The sequence below is a fragment of the Onychostoma macrolepis genome, chromosome 03 (genome assembly GCF_012432095.1).
Source record: "Onychostoma macrolepis isolate SWU-2019 chromosome 03, ASM1243209v1, whole genome shotgun sequence".
In the NCBI taxonomy this organism is placed as follows: Eukaryota; Metazoa; Chordata; class Actinopteri; order Cypriniformes; family Cyprinidae; genus Onychostoma; species Onychostoma macrolepis.
In genome coordinates, this window is record NC_081157.1 from 7,735,606 (window position 1) to 7,747,607 (window position 12,002).

General features: G+C 38.6%; 1 protein-coding gene across 2 annotated transcripts in view; it reads right to left on the reverse strand.

The window, feature by feature from the left end:
* LOC131537541 (NACHT, LRR and PYD domains-containing protein 12-like) overlaps positions 1 to 12,002 on the reverse strand; it is a 53,488-nt gene that overhangs the window by 14,550 nt on the left and 26,936 nt on the right. Inside the window, exons 12-13 of one of the 2 annotated variants that reach the window (XM_058771062.1) lie at positions 10,847 to 10,893; positions 212 to 5,937 (exon numbers count right to left, since the gene is read on the reverse strand). In XM_058771062.1, the coding sequence (XP_058627045.1) occupies positions 5,828 to 5,937; positions 10,847 to 10,893 (157 nt within the window). In that variant the 3' untranslated portion in view covers positions 212 to 5,827. Of the gene's footprint in view, positions 1 to 211; positions 5,938 to 10,846; positions 10,894 to 12,002 lie in introns of those variants that run through there. The other variant, XM_058771061.1, reaches the window with a different exon arrangement.

Sequence of the window (12,002 nt, forward strand, 5' to 3'; positions counted from 1 at the left end):
ATGCACTTAATTAATCTCAGTCAACTTTATTGTAATTGTTCACAGTACAAGAACAGACAGTAAAACAATAGGTAATAACTAAATGTTTATTCTTGATAGAAAATATTGTTGTATGCATTGCATACTATGTATTTAAAAAAATAAAAATGTTGATTTTTTTTATAAAAGAAAGAAACCAATTAGTTGTTAATTTTAAGAGACCTGTCTTATTTCCTCTTGTATATTTAATATTGCTCTTTAATTAAGCAAAAATATGTTTTATCCGATTACTCGATTAATCTATGGAAATTTTTTTTGGTAGAATACTCGATTACTAAAAAATTCGATAGCTACAGCCCTAATCTGATCATAACAAAATTAAATCAAAGTACAGTCATTTATTCTCGGCTCACTACAACACAAAACAGAGAGGAGTGTGCATTCTAATAAGTAAAAAAATCTAATTTGTTCATAACACCACCGTCATAGACCCCGAGGGACGTTTCATTATCATAAATATCTCAATTAATAATAGCCCAGTTACAATTGGCAATTTATATGGCCAAAACACAGATGACCCATCTTTTTTCCAGACCTTTTTTTCTTCCATTTCAAATTTTTCTAACTGTCCAGTCATAATAGCAGGTGATTTCAACACAGTTCTAGACTCAACAATAGATAGATCTAACAGTTTAGGCAATAAACATATCTGGAAATCTGCAGAAACCATAAAACAGTTCATGAGTGATTTTGGTCTTGGTGATAGTTGGCGTATACAGCATCCTAATGTTAAAGAATATTAATTTTTCTCACCAGTCCACCGATCATATTCCCGCATTGACTTCTTTCTCACCAGTAATTCTATCATATCAAATATTCCTGAATCAAAGATCCATCCAATAGTTATTAGTGATCATGCCCCAGTAACATTACAATGGAACATAAATAGTCCACATAAACCCTTTACTAGATGGCAATTTAACACATCTCTTCTGAAAGACCATGACTTTGACAGTTATTTTAAAAGAGAGTGGGCATGCTTTCTAGAGATGAATGACTCCCCGGAATTATCCCCATCTCTTCTGTGGGAAGCAGGGAAAGCAGTACTAAGAGGAAAAATAATTTCATTCTTCGTTTACAAAAAAAGGAAATAGAAGGAACAAGCAGAACTGGAACAAAAAAAATCAAAGAACTAGAAGACTCCAATATAAATAACCCAACAGAAAAAACACGGGATACATAAAAAAAATATACATTTCAGTTAAACGAATTAATCAATAAACATACCCAATTCCTAAGTCAAAGGCTAAGACAAGAAAACTTCCATCACAGTAACAAATCTGGTAAATATTTGGCAAATCAAATCAAGCAAAATAAGGAAAAAACAACAATAGCAGTTATTACAGACATAGCAGGGAAGTCCACCAATTCACCAGAAGAAATCAATCAAATTTTTCAAAATTTTTACAGTAAATTATATTCTTCTGAAAAAGACCCGACTCAGAAAGACATCAATTAATTTCTCAACAATATCAACCTACCTCAACTTAGTAAACATCAAATAAATACTCTTGAATCCCTGTTAACAGAACATGAATTTTTTAATGCCCTTATGACAAACAATAAAGCACCAGGTCCTGATGGATTCCCTGCTTTTGGTCCATCTTATCACCACTATTTATCTGAATGATAAATGAATCAAAACAAAAATAAAAACTCCCAGATAATATGAACACAGCCACAATTTCACTCCTTCTCAAACCCAATAAAGACCCAACACTACCGTCAAGCTATCGTCCAATTTCCCTAATCAATGTAGACATTACAATCATCGCCAAAGCACTAGCCCATAGATTAGAAAAAGTCACACCATCTATAATCCATCCAGACCAAACTGGTTTCATTAAAGGTAGACTTGCATCTAACAACACACGCAGAATTTTTAACTTAATGTATTATTCATCAACTCATCAATTCATAAAGCCAAAACCATCATAGTCAATCTTGACGCAGAAAAAGCTTTCAATAGAGTAAACTGGAAATTCCTGTTTTCCACATTAGAGAGGTTTGGTTTTGGGGAGTCATTCATTAATTGGATTAAAATTCTATATACATCACCTTCAGCCACTGTCATCACTAATGGACTAACATCACGTAGCTTCACACTGCACTGCGGGACTAGACAGTGGTAAAAGACTAGACATCATCCAAGTGGATGCTGCACACTGGTGGTGGTTGAGGAGAGACACCCCCCATGATTGTAAAGCGCTTTGGGTGTATTGCAATACACAATAAAGCGCTATATAAATGCCTCACTCATTCATTCATTCATAGACAAGGGTGCCCACTCTCCCCCTCACTTTTCACCATTTTCATTGAACCAAAACAGCAACATAAACAGTCAAAACAGCAACATAAAAGGAATTCAAACACTAAATATACACAACAAAATAAGTCTTTACGCTGATGATATATTATTATATTTACAAGACCCTCCATCATCATTACAATAAACGATTAAACTCATTGACTCTTTCTCAAATATTTCTGAATACTCAATCAACTGGAGTAAATCTGCTATACTTTCATTACATTCCACCAGTTTGGATGTGACATCCCATACACCACCAATTCCTCTGTGCACCAATCACATCACACATCTGGGTATTAATGTTTCCCCCGGGCTGTCAGAGCTGTTTGGACTCAACTACACTCCACTACTTAAAACAATAGCAGATGATCTTCAACGCTGGATGAACCTACCACTATCTATTATGGGCAGAGTATCAGTAATTAAAATGACTATACTCCCTAAATTAAACTATTTATTTACAATGACACCAACACAACCCACCCATTCCTGGTTTAAATCACTAGATTCAATCATTACCAGATTCTACAGGAAAAACAAGACCCCAAGAATTAAATTGACTACCTTACAGAACACAAGGAGGACTGGAAGCACTACATTTTCACTACTACTTTCTGGCCAATCAGCTCCAAAATATACACAAATGGATTCACCCTAACCCATCAGAAAGCACATGGCTAGATGTTGAACAAACAATCTGTAAGGACATTAATACTTCAGATTTACCCTTCTACAACAGACAATCAAAAAGCATCATTGGTTTAAAATGCATCTATTGCTCCTGATGCCGCCTTCTGGACACAAATCTGCAAAAATATTTACTTCATGACGAAAAAATGCCAACCTTCAACTAATACAATATAAAGTACTTCATAGATTTCACCTTACTGGACGAAAATGATTTAAAATGGGTTTTACTTCAGAAACATGCTCACATTGTACACAAAACACCTCAGACACTTATCTTCACGCCATGTGGCATTGCACCCCAGTTAAAGAATTTTAGGAAAATGTTACCGAGTCACTATCCAACCTTATGGGAAGTCACATCCCATTGTCTCCCTTCCTCTGTATATTAGGTGACATATCCATAATCAGTTCAAATGATACAGATAGTATCACTCCTAGTGGCTCTAACTGTCGCCAAGAAAACTATCCTCATGAACTGGAAATCAAGGAACACCATACATATTACATCTCGGAAAAACTTACTACTAGATTACATCTCCATGGAAAACCTGTCAACTTCCACTCAAAATAATACAATAGAATTACACCCCTCTTTGTTATCTCTCATAAACTTCCATCAATCATGAATCCGTTGACCCTCTTTGTCTGAAGCCATCCTCAACGACACACCATTCATCAATATCTACACAAGATTTGGGGGAGGGGGGTTAGGAGTGTCAGAGAGTCACCGTCAACGTCATCACAAGCAATCACGAGATCACTGTCACCTGAGTTTTGATCACCAGCACCTGCTCACCCTCATCAGCACTGCCATAAAGCAACCACACTCTCTGACATTCATCGTCCGGTCTACGGTTGACATACGGAACGGTAACCTGGCTCCTTTCTACTAACTTCTCCCATTGTTGTTCCTCAGATTCTCTCCAGCGATACTCCACCGAAACCTTCCAAGATCTCCTACGATTACCCTCATTATTCTCCGGACTCACACCATCCAGTACTCTGCGTTCACCCCCTCTGAAAGACTCACTCCCACGTTCACAAACTATTTTCTCACTATTATTGAATAAAGTCACATTCACCACTAACCCTTGGCTCTTGGCTCTGTTGTGTGACAAGGAGGAGGTAGCAACAATGGCTAATATCAAACTAAATTAAAACTTATAAAAGATTAAACTTTTTTTTCTCTCTCTCTCTATCCTTTCTTTCTGTCTCTTTCTGTTCTCCTCACTTTCATTGTTTTTAAAAAATTATTTTTATTATTTTGTTGTTTATTATTTTTCTCTCTTTCTCGTTCTCCTTTCATGCCTCTGGGCCTCAGTTGGCTGTGGCATCTCAGTTCCTGCCCTGTGTGGTTTGGTTTAGTGGTTGGTGGGTGTGCTGTGGGACCGGAGACCTTGTACCTCCAACCTGTACCAGCTTTGGCCTGGTTTTCTTGCCTCTGGCAGGTTCAGCACTACATGGCTTGCTTTCTTAATGCAACACTAGACGATATACATACATCTATTGTAAAATAAGCAAGGGAAGAAGGGAGAAAGAAAAAAAAGAAGTAAGGGAGAGGGGAGGGGAGGGGAGGAGAGAAAAAAAAACATATGTATAGCAGACGCACACAGGATAAGTGGGACGTGAGCGTGGGGGCCTGGACTGGTTCCACGCTGCATGTCACGCTCTTTTAATGCATAAACTCAACAATACATATACTTATGTAGGGTAAGCATGACATGTGAGTGGCGGCCGGGGGTGGAACTTTGGGCCTTCTGCCCCGCAGCACCTCTCCTTGAAGGCTCGTTTTGGGCCTAATTTATGCCTTGCTCACGGAGGGCCCAGAGGCAGCCTTACAATATCTTACTATTTATAGCTTTATTATTATTATTATTATTTCGTCATTACTACTACTACTACTATTACTACCATTATTATTTTTATTATTATTATTACTATTTGTCCTCTTCCTGATCCTCCAACCACCCCCCTGTCTCTGATGAATAAGTTTATTATCGTTATTGTTGCTACTATTACTAATTACCATTTAATACAATTATTATTGATATTTGTCATCCTCCTCACCCTCCAACTTTCCCCTCATTTCTGATTGAGTTAATTACTATTATTATTATTGTTATTATTTATTTATTAATATTATTGCTGCTAGTATTACTAATCACCTTCCTCACCCTCCATCCTCTAATGTTTGCTATTAATGCTATTATTATTATTATTATTATTATTACTACTGTTATCATTTATGGTTTTTTACTATTGTTATGTCTGTTGTACTTTCTATTTTTATTTATTAATTATTATTATTATTTTTTCCACCTCCAACACCCAGTCACACTACTTACATACACACACACACACACACTCACACAAATCATGTTGGCTGTCATGTATGTTTCGTTGGCCTTGGTTATTTTGTATTTGATTTGTCACCTGTAAATAGTATGTTTGTTTGCATAATAAAAAAAATAAAAAATAAAAATTCCCATGGCACTTCTCGTAAAGAGTAGAGATATAACTGGCCAAATCCCCTCCACTGGCCCTCACTCAATTGAATTCAGTTCAAGTTTATTTGTATAGTGCTTTTCATAATACAAATCATTGCAAAGCAGCTTTACAGAAAGTTTCTAAATTATATTTAGGAGTAGCTTATTAGTGGTGACTTTGGCAGAAATGTACAGTAAAAATCATGCAGTTAGTTAAATTACATGTAATTAAACAAACGGTGAACACTGTATTACACTATATGACCAAAATCACTGGGACACCCTCATCAATCATGGGCTCCTAATAATCCCAATCCACTGAACTGACTCTATCTCTCTCTCCTCTCCAGCTGTAGCTGTGTGCGGCTGCCGTCCCATCATCCACCTCTTCCAGCAGCAACCAGTCTTGGGCTGCAGGGTGATATGGCATATATTTATACGCTATATTTATAGCCTAGATAGTATATTGCTACATTATATTCCTCAGCAGCGAGGTGTAAAATCACTGTTTATGAAGTAACTAAACACATCTTCATTGTTTGTAGAGAGAGATGCGCAGACGCAGGTAACACGCACACAACTGTCATATCTCTCTCTCTCTGTCGCTCTCTCAATAATTAATTCAAATAAATGATACAATTCATGCAAATAAGTGTGATCTATTATTAGTCAATTATTCTGCTTATACTACGGTTACCACACGTCAAGACATCGATCAAATTATATATTTCAAAGCATTCGTCCGGTTTTTGTACTTAAAACGCTGTTGTGAGTAAGATTAATTTCTTCCGCATCTCATCAATGTCTCTGTTGCTAATTCCAAAACATCATCTTAGACCTAGTAAATGGAGGCTTTTTCTGCATTTTACATCTGCTTTAGCTTGTTTCCTTCTAATAAACTTGGAACTGCAGACTAAATATTGTTTTCTCTGTGACGCATTGCTGGTTTTGTTCCTAGCTTCTTCATGCTGATGGCCTGCTGCACCCCAGAGCTGTCAGACAACATCTACAAGACCCTGCGAACCATGAGACTGTATTTTCAGCATCATTACTCTAGTCTTCAGTGTCACATGATCCTTCAGAAATCATTCTAATATGTTGATTTGCTGCTCAACAAATGTTTCTGATTATTATCAATGTTGAAAACGTACAGCATTTATTTGAAACAGAAATGCTTGCTCTAACTTTTGATAATTGATAATAAGGCACTGATAATAATCAGAAATGTAATCTCTACTGAAGACAGTAATGGTAAGCGATGGCAAATTCAATAGTAATTGAAGTCTATGGAAAGTCCCCACAATTCACAAAAACAAACGTGTATTAGGGATGGGAAGATTCCCCAATTCGCTCGGTGCATCGGCAAAAAAAGTTAACGATGCGATGCATCGGTTTAAAAAGTGTGCATCGGCTACAAGTTGGCATTTGTATCGCGATGGATCGTTTCTAACACATTTGCATCTGTAAAAACCAATTTATTTATATATAATTACTAGTGGATGCGCTACACTTTTATTGTTTAGAAAGTAACCAGTAATCTGTGACCAATATTTTTTATATAGATTGACTTCTCCTCTCAAAACTGTTTCTCAAGCGCTTTCTCTCATCACCACTGGGCGTGAATATGACGAATCACAACAATACGGAGAACTGTGCAAAAGCAAACAGCAAATATATCTGTGCTGTTTAATGCATTCGAGGCATTGTGTTTTCCTCAGTGCATAACTGACATGTCACAGGTATATTTTTCATCTGTAAATGTTAGAAAGTCATGCAAATATATCCATTTTGCTGTCAGGAGTTTGCGAGGCACGCGAGAGCAAGGAGCGCTGCTGCACGCATGCGCGCTAAACAGTCAGAGCGCAATAATTCTGAGTCAAATATGCATTTTGCTAAAATATTCATTGTTGGACATTAAATGTGCCTTTTGTAGAATTTTAAACCTACATATAGGTGTATTTTTATGATAGCATAGCAGTAGTAACTGTAAAGGGACTATTGTAATGGGTAAATAAAAGCTGATGCAGTCCTAATTACTAATCATCGATCACAAGTGCAGTATGGAGTACCTCAAGGCTCAGTACTAGGGCCGTTACTTTTCACGCTTTACATGTTAGCCTTAGGAAATATCATCAGGAAACACGGTGTTAGCTTTCACTGTTATGCTGATGATATTCAGCTCTATATTCCTTCGTTGGCCCGGCGAAACACACCAAATCGAGAAACGGAATGCATAGTCGATATAAAAAACTGGACGACGAGTAATTTCTTACTGCTAAATTCTGAAAAAACAGAGGTGTTAATTATCGGACCTAAAACCCCCACATGTAATAACCCAGAACACTGTCTAACACTTGATGGCTGCTCTGTCGATTCTTCGTCATCAGTTAGGAACCTAGATGTGCTATTTTTTTCATCTTAAAAATATATCTAAGTCAAATGCAGAAATGTTAATTCATTAGAGGTTAGATTATTGTAATGCTTTATTGGGTGGTTGTTCTGCATGCTTAATAAACAAACTCCAGATGATCCAAAATGCAGCAGCTAGAGTTCTTACTAGAACCAGGAAGTATGACCACATTAGCCTGGTTCTGTCAACACTGCACTGGCTACCTATTAAACATCGTATAGATTTTAAAATCTTGTTAATTACTTATAAAGCCCTGAATGGTTTAGCTCCTCAGTACTTGAGTGAGCTCTTATCACATTATAGTCCTCCATGTCCACTAGGTTCTCAAAACTTTTGGCCATTTGAACCTTTTCCTGTTTAGCACCAAAACTCTGGAACAATCTACCTAACACTGTACGGGAGGCAGACACACTCTAGGGCTTTTCACACTGCGCTTAACCCCGGGTTATCGTCGTTCTAAACACCGGTTTTAACCCCGGGTATGTTTCACACCTGTAGTTTGTTCAGTGTGAAACGGAGCAGTGTTTGCTTGTTGCTGCTGGATGCTTGGCAACAGACAGCCAATCAGAAATTGAGCAGCGAGGCTCATGTCACGTCAGTAACAGGAAACGCGCGTTCTGTAAACTGCTGCCGGTGAGAAGATAATATTCACATACTTTGCTCCTTGTTTTCTTTCTTTTGTACTTTTGTCTTTGTTTTCTTGCCTTTGTGCGTCATGAGGCCATTCACATCGTGCCTAAAAACGCGTTTAAAGCGCTAAGTCCGCCGCTTTCTCCTCCTTTCCAAAGCGCTGTAGCTTGCGCTCCCGTTGCTAAGCAACCATGCCAAGCAATCTGCCGTTGCTAAGCAACCATGACCTGTACTCTTCATGAAGATGCAGAAGTTTCAGCAAAGAATAAATGGATTTCCGGCACTAAATCACTTGCAGTAGCTCTGCTACTAAATTTATTTAAAAATGGCTATCCCTGCCTGTACAGCTGATCAGCTGTTCCTCAATCTTCGCTGATCTAAAGACATAAGCGGCGACATTTTTAATAACTGGCAAGACAAGGGAAAAGCCATGTAAACAGGTTGCCTGCTGTTCGTCCAATCAGAGACAGTGACACCGCAAATATGCAAATAAGAACGTTAACCGGGGTTTAGGAATGTACAGTGTGAAACGTCTGTTAATGAATACCCAGGGTTAACAGTTAACCCCAGGCATGGTATGAGCAGTGTGTAACGTGATTACAGATAACCCAGGATTCCGCTTATCTGGGGTTTAGGATGACCCAGGGTTAACAATTTCAAGTGTGAAAAGCCCTTTTCTGTCAGTTTAAATCGAGATTAAAGACCCATCTCTTTAACCTAGCTTACACATAATACAGTAATACGCTTCTAATATTCAAATCCATTAAAGGATTGTTAGGCTGCATCAATTTTGTCAACCAGAACCGGGAACACTTCCCATTACACCCGATGTACTTGTTACATTGTAAAAAGAATGGCACCTACGCTAATATTAGTATGTTTCTTTCTTATTCCGAGATCACCATAGCCACCTGATCCAGTCTGTATCCAGATCAGATGGCTACTGCAGTCACCCGGATCCAGTCCGTATCCAGATCAGATGGTGGATCAGCACCTAGAGATGACCTCTACTGCCCTGAACATCAGCGGAGATCAGGACACCTAGATGAGCCCCAGAGACAGATCCCCAGTGAGGACCTCGTTACCTAGACAGCCATCGGGACAAGACCTCGGGAACCAGATGAGTCCTCTGCACAATCTGACTCTGCTGCAGTTGGAATTGAACTGCTGGTTTCGTCTGGTCAGAGAACTGGCCCCCCGACTGAGCCTAGTTTCTCCCAAGGTTTTTTCCTCCATTCTGTCACCGATGGAGTTTTGGTTCCCTGCCACTGTCGCCTCTGGCTTGCTTAGTTGGGGACACTTAATTTCCAGCGATATCGTCGACTTGATTGCACAGATACTATTTAAACTGAACTGAGCTGGACGATGACATCATTGAATTCAATAATGAAATGCCTTTAACTGAAAATTGAGTGTTCAAACTTGTCATTTTACATTATTGACTCTTTTTTGCTATTTTGATATTGGAAAGTTGTTTTGACACAATCTGTATTGTTAAAAGCGCTATATAAATAAAGGTGACTTGACTAAGCTCAGATGAGTTAATATGTGTTTCTTATAGCAGTTAAAATGTAACTTTTAGTTTAGTGATTTTAATGCTTTAAAGAGCAATGTTAGATTGTAATGTTCTAATGCTATCTGTTCTAACTATAAAAGGTACAGCTGTTGTAAAACCAGACAGAAAGGCGGCTATGATAGTATGTGAGAGAGTCAATGGTAATTTCATTGCATTCATATTGGTTAATGTTAGAGGAGCTCAGTTTAGCCTGACAGCTTGCCTGCCCTGGACCAGGTTAGCTTTCCAGCATAAGTTGCCACAGTGACTGAGGTTGATCTTTGCTAAATTTGCTTTATGGAACCAAATAATTTGACGGTGAGTCAGACTAACTGAAATAAGCCTGGCCTACTTGGTAAACTTGTTTTATGAAACAGGCCTCGAGGCGTTAGAAGTCAGAAGACACATAAGTTAATTTATGATTTGTTGTCTGTCTGAACCAAAGAAATAAAAGCAATCATATTTTTTTTCCATTGCATCAAATCGCATTGTGTTGAATCAAATCGAAATTGAAATCGAATCGCACTGCATCATAACGGGGTGAATCGTATCGCATTGCATCGCATCGCTAGCTGCTTCATATGTATCTTCAATATATTGTATCGTTGGCTATGCATCGAGATGCATATCGCATCAGCCTCAGTTATGGAGATGCACATCCCTAGTCCCCACAATTCACAGAAACAAAAGTGTTTGTGTTTGTGTGTGTGTGTGCGTGTACGCACATTTGTGTAGTCCTGCTGTAATTCTGGATTCTCCTCCATGATCCACACTGTAAAACACACACAGAATCATATTATTATATTTTCGATTATGATCTTAGCTTCCAATGATTTTGAAAACAATATAATCAAGATAAAACAACATGTTAAATGATGCTTTAAACATACTAGCAATATTCTAGATGTTAGCAACATGCTAAACATGTTAGAATAGCACTAGCATCAGGGTTGCAGCTCTCACACCCTTTCAGACTCTTGTCTCTCACTGACCGACTAAATCTCACAGCAAATAACAAGAATCTGCTACATCTGCTCAGGATTTTCCCACTGGTCTTGTTTGGTTTCACAGAGACTGGACTGGTCTAAAGCACATTAAACCAAATAAAACCAGACCATGAAATGAACAGCTAAAGCGATGACGGGTCAGTAGTAGCTGCCTCTTGCGGTGCCAGATCGCTCAGTCTTCTTTTACTCTCTCTCCTGAAAAGTCTAAATAAACTCAGTTCTTGTCAAGAAAAAAGAGAAAGGAATGGCAGTAGTGAACAGGGTGGCCAAAGGGATGAAGCTTAGGTGAATGGTGCACTGTTAAACACGGGAGTGTGAAATGACAGTATATTCCAGGTTAATAATTGCATTATTTTCACAGTGGGACTCGTAGAAATAAGAGGGGGCAGTCGTGGCCTAATGGTTAGAGAGTCGGACTTGTAACCTGAAGGTCACGGGTTCGAGTCTCAGGTCTGGCAGGCATTGTAGGTGGGGGGAGTGAATGTCCAGCCCTCTCTCCACCCTCAGTGCCACGACTGAGGTGAGACCCTTGAGCAAGGAACCGAACCCCCGACCCTCAAGCAGTATTGGCTGCCCACTGTGTGCTCACAGTGTGTGTGCACTTTCAAATGCATATGCACATGTTTTATTCGTTAATTTAATGTACTGTAAAGCAGTGGTTTTCAAACCCTGGGTCCCGACCCTCGGGTGGGTCACGAGACTTAAAAAATGGGTCACCAGGTTGATTTAAGGAAGATGTATATATATAGGTAACAAAGTTCAAGACTCGGGGAAGAAGGAAGCGAGAAGCGGGAAGCGGCAAATGTAACTTTAAGAATAAAATAAACATAAACATAACAAAATGAAAGTAAGCAGCAGCCACCTCACGGCAGAC